At 45.2% G+C, this 22,361-nt stretch overlaps 1 protein-coding gene across 4 annotated transcripts in view; it reads right to left on the reverse strand.

Moving 5' to 3' along the window:
* The window catches only part of ATP8A1 (ATPase phospholipid transporting 8A1), a 354,609-nt gene extending 349,704 nt beyond the window's left edge, over nucleotides 1-4,905 (reverse strand). For all 4 annotated transcript variants that reach the window (XM_068278517.1, XM_068278515.1, XM_068278516.1 and 1 more), the window contains exons 1-2: nucleotides 4,650-4,905; nucleotides 3,196-3,305 (exon numbers count right to left, since the gene is read on the reverse strand). In XM_068278517.1, coding sequence (XP_068134618.1) covers nucleotides 3,196-3,244 — 49 coding nt within the window. In that variant the 5' untranslated portion in view covers nucleotides 3,245-3,305; nucleotides 4,650-4,905. The remainder of the gene's footprint in view (nucleotides 1-3,195; nucleotides 3,306-4,649) is intronic.
* Nucleotides 4,906-22,361: the final 17,456 nt, after the last annotated feature.

A 22,361-nucleotide genomic window follows, 5' to 3' on the forward strand; every position in this document is an offset into this window, starting at 1 on the left:
GGTGGACCCCTGTTGGCCATGAGCAGAGCAATCACATTAAGAATAAGGTAATCATGGGATTTATTCCACAATTTAGCCATTAGGTCAGGAGTACTTTAAAGAGACTCTGTAACAAAAATTTTAGCATTATTTTTCCTATCCTACAAGTTCCTAAGGCTGCTCCATTGTGCCCTGGCTTACTGCAGCACTTTCTACTTGCACCTTCTCTGTAATAAATAAGCTTATCTTTCCCCTGTCGGATTTGTCGGCTGTGTCTGGAAGGCTGCCAACTCTTCAGTAATGTTAACAAGTTAACCCCTTCCAGGCCCCTCCAGTGCTCCTGTGATGTTTTATTCCTCACAGACAACGTCCCTGCTCTCACTGTCAGCTTGTCTGCTATCTGTGAGGCTGATAAACACAGACTGATAAACTGAACAAAGAATAGCTGGCTGAGGAGGAAGCTGCCTGTCAGGCTGACACAAGTGCAGAGCAGACACAGCTTGTCATGCTTCATTGACACACAGCTCTTTCAAAACTTGCACATAACCTCTGGAGACTGAATTCAATGTGTAACTCACTGAATTCTCTGTGTACTCACTGTGTATTAACTGAGTTCACTGCTCTGCTGGTGTACTTCCTGTTTTGGTGGCCATCTTTTCTGTTTACAAAACAGATTATAAAACTGTTTTTTTTTTACCCTCTTTATTAAGCTGCGAGCAGCGAAAATATTACAGAGGGGGTTAGGAGATGACCCCAAACAGGCAGGGATGTTTGTTTATACTTCATTTTGTGAATGCAGATTATCTTTAAGGTCCATTTACAGCTTTTTCTGCAGGTCTTAACCACCCTGGCGTTCTGATTAAATCGCCAGGGTGGCTGCGGGAGGGTTTTTTTTAAATAAAAAAAAAACTATTTCATGCAGCCAACTGAAAGTTGGCTGCATGAAAGCCCACTAGAGGGCGCTCCGGAGGCGATCTTCCGATCGCCTCCGGCGCCCAGAATAAACAAGGAAGGCCGCAATGAGCGGCCTTCCTTGTTTCGCTTATATCGTCGCCATAGCGACGAGCGGAGTGACGTCATCGACGTCAGCCGACGTCCTGACGTCAGCCGCCTCCGATCCAGCCCTTAGCGCTGGCCGGAACTTTTTGTTCCGGCTACGCTGGGCTCAGGCGGCTAGGGGGGCCCTCTTTCGCCGCTGCTCGCGGCGAATCGCCGCAGAGCGGCGGCGATCAGGCAGCACACGCGGCTGGCAAAGTGCCGGCTGCGTGTGCTGCTTTTTATTTCGTTAAAATCGGCCCAGCAGGGCCTGAGCGGCAGCCGCTGGCGGTGTTGGACGAGCTGAGCTCGTCCAGACCGCTCAGCTGGTTAAAGAGGAACTGTAATGAAAATAACATATTGAATAAAAATTGCTTTTTTTTTTACCACAATATTCATTTATAGATTATTAAGCCGGTATATGTCCATTGTAAAATCTTTCCTCTCCCTGATTTACATTCTGAAATAAAAACAGGGAACACCAAGAGCCCCAATAGTGTAATTTGTACTGGACAAGGTGGCAATAAGTTTGTATTGCTAGATACTCACAAGTCAGGGTCACCAGCAGGCAACCACTGTAAAGGCAGGTGGGGAGATTGTCCTGACCCCACTCAGGATTAAGAAGTCGCTCTCTGTAGACAGGAAGAAAGGGCAGCAACCCTCCACCAGGGGTGGACTCAAAATTGTATACAATGAACAGAGGCGCCAAAAGTATAAGATTAGAATAAATGAGCTTAAAAACCAACTTAAATGGCAAAATTGGAGGAAAATTGGAGGAAGTGGTGGTCTTACCTCCCTCAAGCAGACACGACAATGACTGCGATTCAGACAGTCAAACACATTAGGAACTCCAAAAAGAAAAGCAACGCGTTTTTCAGGTTCAACCCCACTTCATCAGGCAATATAGGGAGGAGAATCAAACAATCTGCACAAGGATTCAAGTTAAGCGCCTCTGGTAACACAGAGGCGCTTAACTTGAATCCTTGTGCAGATTGTTTGATTCTCCTCCCTATATTGCCTTATGAAGTGGGGTTGAACCTGCAAAACACGTTGCATTTCTTTTTGGAGTTCCCAATAAATGTGTTTGACTGTCTGAATCGCAGTCATTGTTGTGTCTGCTTGAGGAGGTAAGACCACCACTTCCTCCAATTTTCCCATTTAAATTGGTTTTTAAGCTCATTTAATCTAATCGTATACTTTTGGCGCTTCTGTTCATTGTATACATTCTGAAATGTATCACTGGTGGTTACATCTTTAATTCTGCCAGGTGATCTGTACGGAATGTTCGTACTGATTGGAATGAAGTACTATCCTCTGTTAAAGTTCCTCTTTAAGGTTCCTCTCCACCCCGCCGTTCCAGCACAAGAACCCCCAGGGCTTTGTTGGACCACGAATCCATGAACAAGCAAAGCCACATTGCGCAGGACACCTCGTGTCTACACAGTAGCATGGAGCCTCTCAACTTTTTCCCCCAAGCAACTCTTGCTCCTGCAGAGGTGTGAGGCTTCCTGCACTCGTTCATGGACGGAAGCATGGCTGCAAACTTCCAGAGGGTCCAGCACCAGATCAGTGGTCTCGAGGAGGACTTGGGAAGCCTCTGGAGGAGCCAGAGGCTTCCACCTACTGAGGCCTGATTTTATTCTACCCGGATCACACGTTTGCTTTAAAATACATCCCTTCACACTGTACAGCAATTTTGCCTGGTTTGGAGAAGGCAAGTGCCGCCCCATTGCCAAGTGCTGGAATTCGGCTTTGTGAATTCCTGTAGTCAGCGCATGCACAGCGCGTTGTTGCTTAGTGAGCATGTAGGCATCTTTACTGTACTTTAGCGCATGGGCCTCAGAGGCACAGTGGCCAGGAATGGCTTCCTACATTATCCTCACTTCTCCAATAATACGACGGTGTATAATGGCCTGTGGACGCTGCTGCAGAGGAAATGGCTAATAGAGAACATAAATAAATTCTGACAGTCGCACACATTAATACACTGATGGACTTATTGAATAAGGCAGAGTAAAGATCAATGCTTACGTGCAAGTGACGGTAACTGAAAGCAACAAATCAAATCTCAGCTCAGCACAGTCAGACCGGTGACAAATGATTTCTGACTGCTGGCCATGGGCTGCTGCATCGCTGCTCTTTGGATGATTCAGGTATAGCAAACAGGAAAGATCTACTTACCGCCAGCCCTCGATCTGAGATCTGACACTGTTGTCTGTACAGTAGCCATAATGTCGATAAGCGTGTCAGGACTGTACACCGAAGCCCTTCAAACAACCACAAGCGATCAGCTGAAGAAAAAGACAACAAGCCCCAATTCAAAAAAAATGTATAGACATCAGCACTATAAAAACAACAGATCAGGAGATGGCACTAAGTCCCAAATCCCAGCACATAAGAAACACAAGCGCAGAGATAAAGGCATTACACAGTACTGCTGATCCACAAGTGGTTTGGTGGGAATGGTACATCCAAAATTACATGCAATAGGATAGTAAACAAGTTAAAGGGATTAAAAAAAACAACAACAAAGTGAAAGCAATGATGAAACAGAAACTAAAAAAAACAAAACCCTATGTAACATACAAAACAAAATAATTATAGAGTACAAATGAGATGGGAGGAGAAATGATGTCATACCAAAGAGTGTGTGTGTTGGGAGGTGGGTTGGTATACTGATATAGAAATAAACATGTAAATGAGGTAATCACAGTACTGAGAAGTGTGACATTTGCCATGTGTAACCAATGCACAGAATGCTGAGTACAAAAAAGAGAAAAGATGAAATTTAAAGGGCTCTTAAACTGATGAAATGGCTAGCAACTGAAGAGGAATGACAGGAAAATGCTGTAAGGGGGAGCCCAGAGGGGGTTGTCTGACCAAGAAGGATGTGTGTGGGGGTGGATTACTAGAGGCGGAAGACAATCATCACTAGTGGGGTCAATGGGTCATCAGAGCTTGACACAAAGGGGAGCTCTGATCACATCCAGACAGATTACTGCAATTACATGTGAGAATCCAACAAGATAAGCCAGACTATTGGACAACACCAAGATATAAATATTGCTTATGTACCAATGTAATAACAGGAGTTTGAATGGTAGATCATGACAGTTTACAGTCTCTGTTGATTAAAGCTGACAGTGGTGTGTGTGTGGTCCATAACAGCAAATCAGTGCTGGAAAGTGCACAGGGAATGGAAGTGATTGGAAGCACAGGCTTACAAGACCATACAAAACTATACTCATAATTTAATCTCAGCATGATGGCATAGTGGATAGCACTCCCGCCTTGCACCACTGGGTCCCAGGATCAAATCCTACTATTTGCATGGAGTTTGTATGTGCTCCACATGCCTGTATGGGGTTCCCCCAGGCATCAGGGTTTCCTCCCCCACCCCAAAAACACACAGATAAATTAACATGCTTCCTGCAGAAGATCTCGGTGTTCTATAAATACTAAATGATAACAATGTATCCTCTGATCCCTGGCACTGCACTATGAATGGGAGCACAAGACCAGATCACGCGGCATGCAATTAGCGTGCATGTAAAAGAATGCAGACTTGAATGAGTCCATAGGATGAATGGGGAGGGTGACGTCTATGGTGTGTGTATAGGATGGGATGGCAATACCAGGCAGGGAGAGGGGTACTTGTCAGCTGAGCAGGGCCGCCGGGCACTGTCACTCCACCGCTCCCGGGCTGTCAGCACATCGGCTCTCCGCAGTCCATTAGTGCCAGTCAGCGGTCCCTCTGGCCGGCTCGCCTATGTGACAGCCGGGCTCCCCTATCTAATCCTCGGAGGGCATGTGTGCCCCTAACCCGATGCCCCAACGTCTGTGCCCGATCACCAACAGCAGCAGCAACAGCACACCTCCTCCCCTCCCGCTCCGATCACTCTACTGACTGAGCAGCATAGAGCAGTGTGGCCGCCTGCTCCCGGCTCAGACCGTACCACTACGCACAGGGGGGTGCACCTGACGCCGGCGTCTAAAGGATCAGAAGAAAAGCAGACACACCGGCAGGTGTAGCAATACATTGCAATATAATACATAACATGCGCGTTCTGATGTATTATTACTGAGTCAAACTCTGAATGGCTGAAAAGGAATTACAGTTAAATCCTCATCCACCCCCAATAGTGCGTCTCAGTTGAAGGCGCTTTGCAGCTGAATCCCGGCCAGCTGCAGGCACACAGCAGAAGGGAGAAGAGAGAGGGGCAGCGGCTGGCTTTATAATGCAATGGAGCTCTTTTCATCAATATACGGAGTAATCTCCATTCTCAGCCAGTACAGACCTCAGCTTCGTTAGATGCTGGACTTTGGCCACCACCATTGGGTGCTCAGCCGCAAGCTGCAGTATTGTCTCAGGACAGGAGAAACACTAACCTGTGTTCCTTGCTGTAGCTCTGCATAGGGAAGAAAAACAATGGGAAAGGCATCTGATGCACAGCAATGAGACACACACACTTTAATGTTGGTACAGTGAAAGTCTGGCATGCCTATGATGATGGTTGTCCCCATCCCTACACTCCCCACTATCTATGCATGCATGTACTAATTTGCTTCGAAGAAGGCCTTTTGGCACAAAGGTTGTGTAGTACACACCAGTCCAGCACCAGGCTAAAGCTACGTACACACATACAACAACAATCGTTCTTTGTGAACGACAAACAATCTTTTAATTGACGAACGACCTAAGTAAAGTTAGCTTTTAAAGGATACCACAACTGACATGTGGCATAATGAGATAGACATGGGTATGTACAGTGCCTAGCACACAAATAACTATGCTGTGTTCCTTTTTTTCTTTCTCTGCCTGAAAGAGGTAAATATCAGGTATGTAAGTGGCTGAGTCAGTCCTGACTCAGACAGGAAGTGACTACAGTGTGACCTTCACTGATAAGAAATTCCAACTATAAAACACTTTCCTAGAAGAAAATGGCTTCTGAGAGCAAGAAAGAGATAAAAAAGGGGGAAATTCTTATCAGTGAGGGTCACACTGTAGTCACTTCCTGTCTGAGTCAGGACTAAGTCAGCCACTTACATACCTGATATTTACCTCTTTCAGGCAGAGAAAGAAAAAAAGGAACACAGCATAGTTATTTGTGTGCTAGGCACTGTACATATACATGTCTATCTCATTATGCCACATGTCAGTTGTGGTATCCTTTAAAGGTGTGTAACGATCTGATCGTTTGTTAACGGATGATCTGGAACAACGTCACATACTGTTCCTGGAAGTGACATCATAGCAAGTTCCGCCCGCTCGTAACGAACGGTTCAAAACGTACATTACACTGTAAAACTAACGTTACGTATATTACATTACAGTACAAGATTTCATACTGTAGATATGTAGGTAGAGCATGTACATAATATAGCGTTGACAAAACATACAAAAATACACTATCCTGTTAAAATGACAATTATGGTATAATCATGTAGCAATTAACGTGTCACAGGACACATTCATAGAATGAACGTTACATCACGAAAAACAACTGTTGCGCTTGCGCATAAAAATGAAAGGTTCTATGGAGATATAACGAAATGTGCATGTCAAGCCTAGTACGAACAACCGTTTTCTAACGATGTACTACTTTTGCAAACGATCGTCGTTTAAAAAAATTCGCCAAGGCAGATCTTTCGTTTTTAACGATCTAGCTCGTCCATCGTTATGGGAACCGACCTAAAAAAATTAGAAAGTCAGATACTCACCTAAGGAGAGGGAAGGCTCTGTCCTAATAAGACTTCCCTCTCCTCTCCCGGTACCCGGTCCCGCTCAGGATCCCCCGTAGCAGTATTTCAGTCAAATACTGTCACTTCCGCCGCCGAAGAGAGATTTCGGAAGTCCTTAGGAGCACTCGGGCTCCCGAAGACGGGCCGCTGCATGCGCGGGCGCCCTCTATGACGCCCTCGCGCGTGTCTATGATGCACTCGCGCGTGCGCAGTATGCTCCCGAAGACTTCCGAAGTCCCCGTGGCGGCGAATTTGAACGGAGGATCCACCGGGAGAGGAGAGGATAGGCTCATTAGGACTCAGAGCCATCCCTCTCCTTAGGTGAGTATCTGACTTTTTTTTTATTTTAGGTGGGGTTACATTAGCTTTAATGATCATTGGATGTTTTTTTTAAACGATCGTCATTTGAAACGATCGGGGAATGATCATTTCAAACGACTATAGTCTTAAGGTGCTTAAGACTGAGGCCTTGTTCGCGTTTCTTTCCGCTCGTGTTGGCTGTTTTTGGAACAGCGCATTTCTAAGCGGTTTCCCAGCGTTTTTTTAATTCACTCCCTGAGGCACGTCAGGAAGTGAACTCTTTGATTCAGAAAATAATAAATACAATGTATTTATTCTTAAAATGCAATCACTGCACAAAGTGATTTTGTGAGCGTTTTGCGTTTTTCCCTATACCTTCAATTGAGGCGGAATCGCTCCGAAAATGGTCCGCGCACCGCTTTGCTGTCCGTCCAGCGCACAAACCGCACTGATATGAACCTTCTCATAGACATTCATTGCACAAGCGATAGAGGGGCGTTTTTAAAAAGCACACGCGGGAGAAAAATTGAGAAAACGCCTGCAGTGTGAACGAGCCCTAAGATGTTGATCAAAGGACACCTGAAGTGAGAGGGATATGGAGGCTGCCATTTTTATTTCCTTTTTAACAATGCCCATTGCCTGTCTGCACTGCTGATCCTCTGCATCTAATTCTCTTAGATATAAGCTACGTACACACATGCGATAACCAACAGCCGATAACGACCGTTTCAGCCGTTGATTGTTATGTGTGTACAGCGGCTGCCGATCACTATTGCTCAGGCATTGTTAAGGATCTATCCTATTAGATCTTTAACGGCCCCCGGTGCCAGAACATGGCCAATCACAATGTTATTTTAAACCCCGCCACACAATTGAAAATGCTGTTTCATCGTCCACCAATTGTCTTCCCTCCTCCACAGCAACAGAACACATCACTAGCCTCAAGGCTAGGCATGTGTCTGTACAGCATCGTTCCCTGAATTGTCACCTGATGGATCGTGTCCCAATCCTTGATGGGTGACAATTCCCGCATGTGTGTACTTCACTTTAGACCAGTGGTCCTCAAACTAAGGCCCGCGGGCCGAATGTGGCCCCCTGAGGCTTTTTTTACTGGCCCCCCACACACAAAAATGTATTACAGATGCGGTCAGCTACATCTTTAAATATTAGTGGTCCACATATAGAATGAAGCCAGAAATCAGTAATTCGCTGGTTTCCAATCAAATTCCACATCAGGTGACACTGCTGTCCAACTGGACTGCAGGTTGTCACCTGGGTATGCTTAACTGTCTGGCCCGCAAACACTTCTACATCATTTTATGTATACTCCGGCTCCCCAGCAGTCTGAAGTATGTTGACCTGGCCCTCGACCCAAAAGCGTTTGGGGACCCCTGCTTTAGACCCTATACAAGCATGTGGATCAGATGTTTCTGACTGAGGTCTGACTATATTTTCAGGTGTGTGCAGTTGCGTAGCAATAGGGGGTGCAGAGGTTGTGACTGCATCAGGGCCCTTGGGCCAGAGGGGCCCTCATGGTCACATGCTCACCCTCAACCACAGTATTAGCTCTTTGTTGGTCCTGTGCTGATAATATTCACTTCTATAGATGCTTTGAATAATAGTAATCATTAACACACTGTTTCCTATCCCCTTCTTATACCTCTGACACTGTTGTTGTCCTTGGCAGGTTTTGGTGTGTCATATAAATTGTTATGTAAAGAGTGCTTGGGGGGGGGGGGGGGGGGGGGGCAATGTAAACCTTGCACTGGGGCCCACAGCTTATTAGGTATGCCAATGGGTGTATGATTCAGGCACTACTGCAGCCAGAGAGATCAGCAGGACTACCAGGAAAAGGCTGAGGCATCAGGAAGAAGTTAATGCCTATTACTCGGCACCTGTACTATTACTCGGAAGCCAGCAGGTGACAGAGGCTACCCAATGTTCAGAGTCTATGGAGTCCCCTGGTTTTCACCAGAGCACCTTGCAAGGGATGATGGGAAGCCCCCAGTTTTGTTCAACTAGATCAGAAGTGTCAAACTCAAGTACAAAGTGGGTCAAAATTGTACACTGGGACCTAGTCACGGGCCAAAATAATACACTGTGGCCTAGTCAAGGGCCACCCTCAATTTCTACTGGCCACTTTCGTCCCTTATAAAGTTCTCTGGTGTCTAGTGGTCCTCCCTCCCCTATACAGTTCCCTGGTGTCTATAGACCCCCATCCTCCCCTTTACAGTTTCCTAGTGTTTAGTGCTTTCCCCCTACCTCCCAATATGGCTTCCCTGGTGTTCTAGGACTTCACCTCCAATATAGCTTCCCTGGTGGTCTAGAGTGGACCAAACATAATGCAAAGTGGGGAAAACCACTTGAGGGCCACATTTAATGGCTCTGAGAGCCAAATTTGGCCCACGGGCCGGAGTTTTCACATGTATGCACTAGATCCAAATGATGAGCAGGAGAACCTAAACTAGTCAGAGTTCATAGCGGTAGTCAGGGTGGTAAGCAATCAGGCAAGGTCAAGTTCCATATCAAGACTAAGGGCTTGTTCACACTGTGAGCAGTTTTGTTTTTTTTAAGCGCTGATGATTTTTAAACTCGCCATAAAAGCACTTATGCAATGATGCTCTATGTGAATGTTCTCACATGAGCGATGAGCTTTCTTTCTGAGCGCAAATGCGGGCCCTGCACCATTTCTGAAGCGTTTTCGCTGCAATACAAAGTATAGGGAAAACGCAAAGCGCTTGAAAAAGCGCTTTGGAAAGCAATGTTGTGAGCGCTTTTGTTCACAATGTGAACAAAATAATAATACAAAAATATAATAACATTTGTAAAGCGCTTTTCTCCCATAGGACTCAAAGCTTAAAATACATTAGACTACATTACAATACATTAGATTCATTCTGTTCCAAGTCAAAGAGTTCACTTCCTGATTGTCTTCAGGAAGAAAAACTCAAATCGGTTTACAAAAGCGCTTAGAAAAGAGCTTAGAAAAGCACTTAACAAAGAGCAAATCGCTCTGAATGCACAGGGAAAAGCGAAGGGGTGTAGCGATAGGGAGTGCTGAGGTTGCAACCGCATCAAGGCCCTTGGGCCAGGGGGGCCCTCCCACAACTTCAGTATTAGCTCCCTATTGGTCCTGTTCTCACAATAATTACTTCTATAGATACTTTGACTAGTGGTAATCATTAACAAACTGTTTCCCATCCCCTACTTGCACCTCTGACACTGTAGTTGCCATTGGCAGGTTTTGATGTGCCGTATCAATAGTTATGTATAGAGTGCTTGGGGGGTCACAATGTAAAACTTGCATCGGGGCCCACAGCTCTTTAGCTACACCACTGGAAAAGCGCTAACAAAAGCGCTCAGCACTTGCGATTGCGCTGGCCATTTATCATGTGAACAAGGCCTTAGACTTCTTTTACACTGGGGAGTGACATTCTCAGGAAAAACAGGATCCCAACGGAGAAGAAAACTTACATTGCAAGGTTTTATGCATGCTAATGTGAACGTACCATTACAGTGTAACTGATTGTATTGTCTGATGCTACGCACCAGTGTGAAAGTATCAGGGCAAGTAGCCATCTGACTACTCAAGTTCTGTAGCAAGATTCAGGATGTCAGAATTGATTGCTGTTTGTACACTTTGTGCTGCTGTGCACATTACCTGCAGACAGTGGCTAAAAAGCAGCAACACACACTTATGTACATCCAGTATGCCACCAGACATGCTGGGGGATGTATAACAAGGGGAAGGCAAACTTAGACATCTTCCACGGCCGGAGTGAAGAGGCTCCAATGCAGATTCATTTCTTTCCTTGAGCCTTAAACTTTTTTTTGCAAAATTTCCATAGGCTTTGCCTTATTTATTGGCAGTGCTAAGTCTTTGGTAGGACCACTACAACAAGCTGCCTTAAAGACAGGTGTCTAATAACCTATGTTTCTTTATTTATTATGCATTGTGCCAGCCAGGTCCCAGAATGCTCCAGTCAGTGGATTTTGACTGGTAGTTGCAACAGCCACAGCAAACCAGCAGGTGGAGTGTACCAGTTAATGATTGACTATCACAGCCACCAATCAAAGCAGGAGACGTCCCAGTCCAATTTGTCATATTTACATGGCATTTTTAGGCTATGGTCAGCGTTCCAGCTTTCTGATACTCCAGTATAATTTATATACTTTTTTTTTTTAAACCAGTACTACCTGACATTGTCTAGGCTCAATTTTTTAAGTAGTGAGAGGAAGTGAGGTGGAATACAGAGGCTGCAATATTAATTCCCTTATAAACAATGCCAGTTCCTTGGCTGTCATGCTAAGTTTTTGGCTTTAGTTGTTTTTGAGTCACACACATGCAGGGGTGCTGCTAAAGTTGTTGTGGCCCCAAGCGGCACATAATTTGTGGACTTCTCCCCACACCAGAGGCCCCTTTCTCCATTATAATAGGTAGCCAAAGCCCCCCCTTGCAAATAGGTGGTCCTCCAGTATAGGTAGGTAGCCAAAGGAGCACCCCTCCCCCCCCCCCCCCCCCCCCCCCAACGATTGGAACGATCATCTGCCTGGAGGGATGATGCCAAAACAGGTAAATATTTAACCGTAATAACCCCCTGAACCTCCATCATCAAGACAGAGCATAAGCACAGGAGTCAGGCAGCCGGCATTATTTATCATTGAATGCAGATGGCAGCCTCCGTATTCCTCTTACCTCAGGTTTACTTTACAATATCAGCATGCTTTTGGGTTGTGACTGGGGGCTGGAGTGGCTGTAGGAAAACCACACAAGAATGGCGTATACAGTGCTGCCATTAATTATTCATACCCCTGACTAATTTTGACTTAAGGTGCCCATACACTCGTCAGATTGGCAGCAGATAGATAAGAAATGCATCTGATGATCTATCTGATGCGTTTTTAGAACATTTTTTACCAGGATAGAATTCCAATAGATTTCAGTTTGAAATCTATTGAAATTCGATCTGATGGCATTTTTTTGCCATCAGATTTCCATTAAGGCCAATGCAAACTGATAAGCAATCTCATCAGATCGACCTAAATTTTCCACCCTGCAAGTTCGATGGAAATCCATCGAAATCGATCGAAATCGGCCGTCGATCGGTCGATTGGCCAACCGATTTGCAATCGATCGATCGATCGGGATCGATCGGTCGGCCAGAAAATCGGCTGAGTGTATGGGCTGCTTTAAAGTTACTTTTATTCAACCAGCAAGTCATTTTTTGACGGGAAATGACATACTGTAGGTGTCTCCCAAAAGATAACACTATGTAGAAGAGGCATTATTATGGGGGAAAAAAAACATTTCCCAGCTTTTATTTACATTTGAGCAAAAAGTGTCCAGTCCAAAATTATTCATACCCTTCTCAATAATCAATAGAAAAGCATTTATTGGCTTTTACAGCAATCAAATGCTTCCTATAATTGCAGACCAGCTTTCTGCATGTCTCTACAAGTATTTTTGCCCATTCATCTTTACCAATGAGCTCCAAATCTTTCAGGTTGGAGGGTCTTCTTGCCATCACTCTGATCTTTAGCTCCCTTCACAGATTCTCAATTGGAGAAGTCAGGACTCTGGCTGGGGCACTGAAAAACATTAATGTTGTTGTCTGCTAACTATTTCTTCACCACTTTGTTGTGTGTTTTGGGTCATTGTCATACTGAAATGTCCACTGGTGCCCAAGTCCAAGTTTCTCTGCAGACTGCCTGATGTTGTCGTTGAGAATCCTCATGTATTGCTCTTCTTTATGGTGCCGTTTTCTTTGAATAGGTTCCCTGGTCCATTGGCTGAACTCCCCCCCCCCCCCCCCCCCCAAAGCATTAGGTTCCTACCACCATGTTTGACAGTGGGGATGGTGTTCTTTGGGTTGAAGGATTCTCCTTTTTTACGCCCAATGAAGGAAACATCATTGTGATCAAACAATAAATGTTTTGTTTCATCTGACCAAAAGTCTTTTTCTTTGTCCAGATGAGCATTTGCAAAGGCCAAGCGAGCTTTTGTGTGCTATATCTGGAGAAGTGGCGTCCTCCGTGGTCTGCATCTGCGGAACCCAGCAGTGTGCAGTGTACGTTGGATTGTCTGTATTGAGAATTTGCCACCAGCAGAGCCCAGATTCACCAGGATGGCCTTGGTGGTGATCCTGGCCAGCACAGGTGTCACTTTTGGCTCCCGACCATGTTCTCTGAGATTTTCCACAGTGCAAAATACATCTTGTATTTTTTAATAATACTTTGCACTGTAGCCACTGGAACTTGAAAACATTTGGAAATGGCATGTAGCCCTTTCCTGACTTGTGAGCAGCCACAATGCACAGCTGCAAGTCCTCACTGAGCTTAGCCATGACTCTCTACAATCCAAATGCAGAGAGCTGCTGTTTTTCACCTGTTGAGTTGATTAAAACAGCTGTTCCCAATTAATCAGGGTAATTAGGATGCTTTACAACAGCTTGGACTATTTGGAATGATATAGACATGTGGATTTTCCCACAGACTGTGACACTTTGTGAAGGGTATGAATAATTTTGGACGGGACACGTTTTGCGAAATGTTGCTGAGAAATGTTTGTTTTTCCACAATAATGCCTCTTGTACATAATCTTATTATCTTTTGGGAGACACTTATGTCATTTCCCGTCAAAAAATTACTTGCTGGATGCATAAAAGTAACTTTAAGTCAAAAATTTTACTGGGGTATGAATAATTATGGACAGCAATGTACATACGCTTCAGTTATAATAATAATAATAATCCAAACATTTGTATAGCGCTTTTCTCCTTTCGGACTCAAAGCGCTCAAGAGCTGCAGCCACTGGAACGCACTCAGGAGGCCACTCTGCAGTGTTAGGGAGACTTGCCTTGAACTCCTTACTGAATAGGTACTGACCCTAGCCAGGATTCTAACCCTGGTCTCCCATGTCAAAGGCGGTGCCCTTAACCAGTTCTCTAGTCAGCCACATTATTAGATTATGTCACCAGCAGGGGGCACCGCGTACAGGTATACCTCTCACTTTGCCCCCCCCCCCCCCCCCCCCCCAATTTTTACAATAGTTATTTAGTTTACTGTTTGCCTATTGTAAAATATTTCCTCTCCCTGATTCTGAAATGTACCACATGGTGACATCTTTACAGCTGGCAGGTGATGTCTGTGGAAGGAGATGCTGCTTGTTTGGCAGTTGTAAACAGCTGTTATTTACCACAATGCAACAAGGCTCCCACACTTTGATGTCAGTGCATAGGTGCTGCAAATCAACCAATTAGAGCAAAAAAAGATATTACTGGATATTTTGGGCATAAAGGCTAAAAGCAAGAGCTAGGACTCTGTACACAAAAAAGAGGACAAAACTCCCTTCATGTAATCCATTCAATGTAAATTTTATTAAAGAGACTCTGTAACCTCAAAAACATCCCCTGGGGGGTACTCACCTCGGGTGGGGGAAGCCTCCGGATCCTAATGAGGCTTCCCACGCCGTCCTCTGTCCCACGGGGGTCTCGCTGCAGCCCTCCGAACAGCCGGCGACAGACCCGACTGTAAAATCAATATTTACCTTTGCTGGCTCCAGCAGGGGCGCTGTGGCTGCTTTCCTCTCCGAACTACATGGAAATACCCGATCTCAGTCGGGTCCGCTCTACTGCGCAGGCGCCGGAAACTTGCGCCTGCGCAGTAGAGCAGACCCGACGGCGATCGGGTATTTCCATGTAGTTCGGAGCCGACAGCCGTCAGAGCGCCTGCGCAGGAGCCGGGAAGGTAAATAATGACGTCATCTTGTACGGAGGGCTGCAGCGAGACCCCGTGGGACAGAGGACGGCGTGGGAAGCCTCATTAGGATCCGGAGGCTTCCCCCACCCGAGGTGAGTACCCCCCAGGGGATCTTTTGATGTTGCAGATGCTCTTTAAGTAAATCATGCTGACAAAAATGTAAAAACATAAAAACAGAATAAAACCAAGCTCCCCAAGCTGAATGTAATCAGACAAGTGCTTGCTCCATTGAAGTGGAGGCTCCATTGAAGCAGCATTGTAAGGCTTCCCTTGCTCTCCTGCATACCAATCCTACCTTGGTAAACTCTATCTTTGCACAGTTATTGTTTCTTTATTTGCAGCAAGCACTTCATCTAGCACTAAGCACTTTCATATAAGGATATATACAGTTTTCTTTGTTAGGAATTCAAGATTTATTTTCACAAATTATTCATTGTTTTAGTGAGTTGTTCACGCGCATGCGCAGTACTGTCACGCCGGCCACCGTGATGACACGCATCGGCCTGTGTGGCGACCGAGAGCGTCACTGTTAAGGAAGTGGGAGCCCGGCCCAGATGTCGCCAGTGCGGTATGTGGCGGTGGGCCCGGGAGAGGAGCCAGGAGGACACCGGGGGACCTCCCGACTTAAGGTAGGCTGGAGAAAGCCCCAGGTAAGTACCCATTGAATTTCTTTTTACGGCTCAGGGACCCTTTAATAACTGCAGTAGAAATCCTTAGTTAGATTTGACACTCAAGACGGAAGATGCCTTGCGTTTTAAAAGCTTGCGCTAAAATACCCTCTGCAGTTAGCCGTTAGAAGCTAATACAGTGAAATTACATTTTTTAAAAGGAAAATTACATTTCGTAGGCATAGATTAAAATACTTCCCCAGGAATTACTATTACCCAGAAATTTATGGACAGTCCATAAAAATGCAGACAGATTAAGACGGCCTTTACCTTTCACAGAAATAAAAAGATTATGCTGATAAAAATGAATTTTCCCTCGTGGATGTCTCCGCTACACCTGCTGCAAACTTGAAGAAGTAGGCTGCCAAATAGCGATGAATTATAAACATCCAGGTAATACCAACCTATCTATTCAGGCACTGCTGCACAAGATTTCACGTTGTAAACTATTGTTCAAATATTGCTAATGGACCAATGCCAAAAGATATGTCTGATAATTGCTACGGACAGTTCAGTGGTGTTTAACTGATACATCCTTTAAGGGAACCAGAGTAAATAGGAATATAGAAGTTGCCTCTGCCTTGCCCCCCCCCCCCCCCCCCCCCAAAAAAACCCTTTGTTTTTCATTTAAAAAAAGGTTTTTGCCCCGTGGCTATGTTTTGGCAGTCTTTCGCCTCAAAGAATGCATTACACTTGCTTTATGCTGTATTTAAATTCTATCTAAAGTGCATGAGCTATTCATTCCAATGTAAATACTTATGTTAAGCATATCAAAAATGTAACTGCAGTACATGTATAAAGTGGATATACATTCAGAAGTGCAGAGGATATTACTGACTTCAGGCATTTGGCTAAAAAATTGCCTAAAAACCCCTTCTCCACTTGTGCCTTGCCGATTGTGTTTTCAGTCTATCAGAATTGATAGTTTAATGGCAGATTTGATAAAAGTGACTAAATCCCCCCCCCCCCCCCCCCCCCCCAAAAAAAACAAGAAAACAAACAAACAAACAGATTATTTTTTTATTGCATACGAACCTTGTTGGAGACCACTCCCGTCATGCTGAAAATAATGCTAAAACTCAAAACATATAATTATACATAATACTAGTAATTCAATTAGCAGCCACCAAATTATTGCTGTCCTTGCAGCGAGTGCAGATTGGTTGGTCAGGAGAAGATGCTGCTACAGATAGCTGCAGTAAGGATGATTTTCAGAGGACGGCAAGGGCCTGTTTCCACTAGGAGCGGTGTGATGCAGCTACATAGCCGCATCGCACCGCAGGTGTGCTGAAACACATGCACAGCAACGGAAGAGTTTCCACTACATGCATGTTGTGCGGAGCGATCTGAAAATCTGTAGCATGCTGCAGATTTTCGCACGGCCGCATCCACCCGCAGCCGCGTCCCATCTCCTCCATGGACTTCCGCATCGGCGGCATAAATGATGCGATGCGGCTAGGTAGCCGCATTCGCATCACTTACTAGTGGAAGTGGTCCCAAATGGCAGATCCCCTGCATTTCAGTGGCCACATTCAACAATTTCATTTCAGGGTTGTTTTAGTGTAGAAGTGCAATGCTGGCTGTATATGAAGACAGCATACATTTTCACTCTTGAGGCTGGTTTCACATCGGCAACCAGCCTTTTCATTGCGGTGCGATTACATGATTGCATCGCACTTCAAAAAACAAACTTAGTAGAGACCAGCAATAATGAGCGTTAATGTGATTCTTGGCAGCATAATCCACGATAAGTGAAGCTCGCTACTGCTCACTTCCTGTGACGGAAATATGTATTGCAAGCAAATTTTCTTTCGCAAAGCCAGATAACATTGATGTCCGTGCATGCGCACCACAATGCTAAAGCCAAACAGTTTAAAATATATGCGGCACCATTGACTTACGGTCAACGTGCGTTACCGCAGATGCTGTCCAATAACGCGCTGTCAACTTAGCATCAGATTGGATGCTTTTGGCGCATTCAGTATGAAATGTCCCATAGACTTTGATTGCTTTAGCGTCACCCTGCGTTAAATATGGGAAAAGCAACGCAAAGAAAAAGCTCCAGTGTGTAAGGGGCCTCGGGAAATATCTGGTGTCACATTCTGAGACCGCATGTATAACTTCAAAGGACATTTTTTTTTTCACCATAATATTTTTTATTGTTCTCCACTTTTAGGCTACTTACACACTAAGATGTTCCGTTAGGTGCCACGTTAAGGTCGCATAACGTGCACCTAACGCAACGCATAGTGTGGTTGTAGCTGGACATTACATTGAGCCACGTTGAGCGGCTCTTCACACGCCCTGTGATGCCGTGATGCGTACTCTTGGATGCATGCGGCATCACGTGGTCCCGCCTGCCAATCGCCGCATAGAGTGGCGCTCCAGGAAGGAAACACTGCACGTCACACCGTGCAGTGAATATTAATTAGCCATGTGCCTGGCCGAGGAGGAGGAGGGGGAGTCCTCCTCCTCCAACACTACTGAGCATGTGCAAACAGTCTAACGCAGCTTAGCCACGTAGAACGCACAGCATGCAGCACTTTAAAATAATGTGATGCGTTACAATGTAACGCAACGTGGGCACTGTGAACAGCCCATTGACTTTTCGTTACTGTGAGTTGGGCTGCGTTAGAGGCTGCACTAGCGTGCGCCTGTAACGTCCCACTGTGAAAGCAATAAACATACATATATCCAGGCACATCGCCTCTAGTTAGGACATTAAATAAATTTTTAGGGAAAGGGAGGTGCTGAAGGGGGTGTGGCTAGAAACAGCAAAAATCAATTAACCCTTCGCACACTCACATGCAAATGTTCAAACAAATGCATTCACAGATTTACTCATCCAGGCACAACTGTTATCCCTACAGCTAAATTAAAAGCCAGGGTTTTAGTTCACAGAAGAATGCATTCTTATGCTTAGTCACCTATACTGCGCAGAAGTACCCAGGTAAACATAGGTGTCCTAACTCTGGCCCTGTAACATGCATAGTGCAGACATGCAAACACATTCATTGCATCAAACCTATCAATGGATTAGGAGCACACATCCTAACTTCCTCTCCTGGGAAAGACAGTGCATCTTACCAATCGCACAAGGGAGCTAACTTTATGTGTCCATGTGCACCATGCGCATACACCAGCATAAGCTGTCTGCATGCTGACAAACATACAGGGGAAGGGGGGAGTGCACCGAATTAGACCCTAGCCACAGGGGTCAATGATAAGAATAAACATACATATATCCAGGCACATCGCCTCTAGTTAGGACATTAAATAAATTTTTAGGGAAAGGGAGGTGCTGAAGGGGGTGTGGCTAGAAACAGCAAAAATCAATTAACCCTTCGCACACTCACATGCAAATGTTCAAACAAATGCATTCACAGATTTACTCATCCAGGCACAACTGTTATCCCTACAGCTAAATTAAAAGCCAGGGTTTTAGTTCACAGAAGAATGCATTCTTATGCTTAGTCACCTATACTGCGCAGAAGTACCCAGGTAAACATAGGTGTCCTAACTCTGGCCCTGTAACATGCATAGTGCAGACATGCAAACACATTCATTGCATCAAACCTATCAATGGATTAGGAGCACACATCCTAACTTCCTCTCCTGGGAAAGACAGTGCATCTTACCAATCGCACAAGGGAGCTAACTTTATGTGTCCATGTGCACCATGCGCATACACCAGCATAAGCTGTCTGCATGCTGACAAACATACAGGGGAAGGGGGGAGTGCACCGAATTAGACCCTAGCCACAGGGGTCAATGATAAGAATAAACATACATATATCCAGGCACATCGCCTCTAGTTAGGACATTAAATAAATTTTTAGGGAAAGGGAGGTGCTGAAGGGGGTGTGGCTAGAAACAGCAAAAATCAATTAACCCTTCGCACACTCACATGCAAATGTTCAAACAAATGCATTCACAGATTTACTCATCCAGGCACAACTGTTATCCCTACAGCTAAATTAAAAGCCAGGGTTTTAGTTCACAGAAGAATGCATTCTTATGCTTAGTCACCTATACTGCGCAGAAGTACCCAGGTAAACATAGGTGTCCTAACTCTGGCCCTGTAACATGCATAGTGCAGACATGCAAACACATTCATTGCATCAAACCTATCAATGGATTAGGAGCACACATCCTAACTTCCTCTCCTGGGAAAGACAGTGCATCTTACCAATCGCACAAGGGAGCTAACTTTATGTGTCCATGTGCACCATGCGCATACACCAGCATAAGCTGTCTGCATGCTGACAAACATACAGGGGAAGGAGGGAGTGCACCGAATTAGACCCTAGCCACAGGGGTCAATGATAAGAATAAACATACATATATCCAGGCACATCGCCTCTAGTTAGGACATTAAATAAATTTTTAGGGAAAGGGAGGTGCTGAAGGGGGTGTGGCTAGAAACAGCAAAAATCAATTAACCCTTCGCACACTCACATGCAAATGTTCAAACAAATGCATTCACAGATTTACTCATCCAGGCACAACTGTTATCCCTACAGCTAAATTAAAAGCCAGGGTTTTAGTTCACAGAAGAATGCATTCTTATGCTTAGTCACCTATACTGCGCAGAAGTACCCAGGTAAACATAGGTGTCCTAACTCTGGCCCTGTAACATGCATAGTGCAGACATGCAAACACATTCATTGCATCAAACCTATCAATGGATTAGGAGCACACATCCTAACTTCCTCTCCTGGGAAAGACAGTGCATCTTACCAATCGCACAAGGGAGCTAACTTTATGTGTCCATGTGCACCATGCGCATACACCAGCATGTGTTATGTTATGTTTATTCTTATCATTGACCCCTGTGGCTAGGGTCTAATTCGGTGCACTCCCCCCTTCCCCTGTATGTTTGTCAGCATGCAGACAGCTTATGCTGGTGTATGCGCATGGTGCACATGGACACATAAAGTTAGCTCCCTTGTGCGATTGGTAAGATGCACTGTCTTTCCCAGGAGAGGAAGTTAGGATGTGTGCTCCTAATCCATTGATAGGTTTGATGCAATGAATGTGTTTGCATGTCTGCACTATGCATGTTACAGGGCCAGAGTTAGGACACCTATGTTTACCTGGGTACTTCTGCGCAGTATAGGTGACTAAGCATAAGAATGCATTCTTCTGTGAACTAAAACCCTGGCTTTTAATTTAGCTGTAGGGATAACAGTTGTGCCTGGATGAGTAAATCTGTGAATGCATTTGTTTGAACATTTGCATGTGAGTGTGCGAAGGGTTAATTGATTTTTGCTGTTTCTAGCCACACCCCCTTCAGCACCTCCCTTTCCCTAAAAATTTATTTAATGTCCTAACTAGAGGCGATGTGCCTGGATATATGTATGTTTATTCTTATCATTGACCCCTGTGGCTAGGGTCTAATTCGGTGCACTCCCCCCTTCCCCTGTATGTTTGTCAGCATGCAGACAGCTTATGCTGGTGTATGCGCATGGTGCACATGGACACATAAAGTTAGCTCCCTTGTGCGATTGGTAAGATGCACTGTCTTTCCCAGGAGAGGAAGTTAGGATGTGTGCTCCTAATCCATTGATAGGTTTGATGCAATGAATGTGTTTGCATGTCTGCACTATGCATGTTACAGGGCCAGAGTTAGGACACCTATGTTTACCTGGGTACTTCTGCGCAGTATAGGTGACTAAGCATAAGAATGCATTCTTCTGTGAACTAAAACCCTGGCTTTTAATTTAGCTGTAGGGATAACAGTTGTGCCTGGATGAGTAAATCTGTGAATGCATTTGTTTGAACATTTGCATGTGAGTGTGCGAAGGGTTAATTGATTTCCACTGTGAAAGCAGCCTCAAGAAAGGATCACAACTTTAATAAAACCAGACTTCTAAAAGGGCAATGATTGATTGTGAGTGTGTTAATTGACTTTCCTTATTTAACCTAAACTGGGCATCAGAAGCTCTGCTGACTTGAATGGAGTTACCGGACATTAAGCTGCGACTGTTTCTTCTTGTCATAAAAGATAAAGGTGCTGTATGTGATCCATTGACTTGCATTGTTGGTATGTACCGCTAGTTCTTAATGTGGAGATATATGCAGAGGAGTAACTAAAGGGGGAGTGCAGGGGCGTAACTAGAAATCACTGGGCCCCCCTGCCAAACTTTGGATGGGGCCCCCTGCCCCTCGCTTTCTGCACGGGTAAACTGAGAAACAATGTTATTCAATTGGCTAGTGCACACTTCAATGTGTTTTCCCCATGCAGATATAAAATGGCAGCAGTGAAGCACTGCACGCACTTCCTCTATCAATTACATTAGCTTCTGTGATAAAACGTGCATGTTTTCACCCATACAGACACACATGGTGTGCAGAAAATGCTTAAATAAAACCGACAGACAAGTGTGCTCCCAGCCTCAGCTTATTACACTCACTCTGTCCATCTCTGCTAGAGCAGAACTGGCTCTGCAGGCTCCTCTAGTATCACTACAGCACAGAGCACTTGGGGAGGGATAGAGAGGTCGGGGGCTGGGCACCGTACACAAGAGCCTGCTGCACACTGAATAGGGACTGTCTACAAATTTTTGTCTACAAAACTTTGTATGATTTGTTATTAGTGGCTGAGCAGATGCAGTCATTAGAATAATTGTCTCAGTGCCTTTAGTTGTCAGTCTCTCGGGACAGGGACCCCCCACGGGGCCCCTGCGGCTTCTGCCCACCCCCCTGCGGTTGCATCCCTTGCAAGATCTATACTTACGCCCCTGGGAGAGTAGCCCCTAGAGTAGCCCCTGCTGAGGGGGCGCTCATAATAAGTACCCTCCCTTCTTCTCATATAAGGGCCACCTCTCCGGAGCGGGTCTTATGGTTACAGTTGTTATGGGTGGGGGAAGTCATGGT

This window comes from Hyperolius riggenbachi, chromosome 1 (genome assembly GCF_040937935.1).
Source record: "Hyperolius riggenbachi isolate aHypRig1 chromosome 1, aHypRig1.pri, whole genome shotgun sequence".
Lineage (NCBI taxonomy): Eukaryota > Metazoa > Chordata > Amphibia > Anura > Hyperoliidae > Hyperolius > Hyperolius riggenbachi.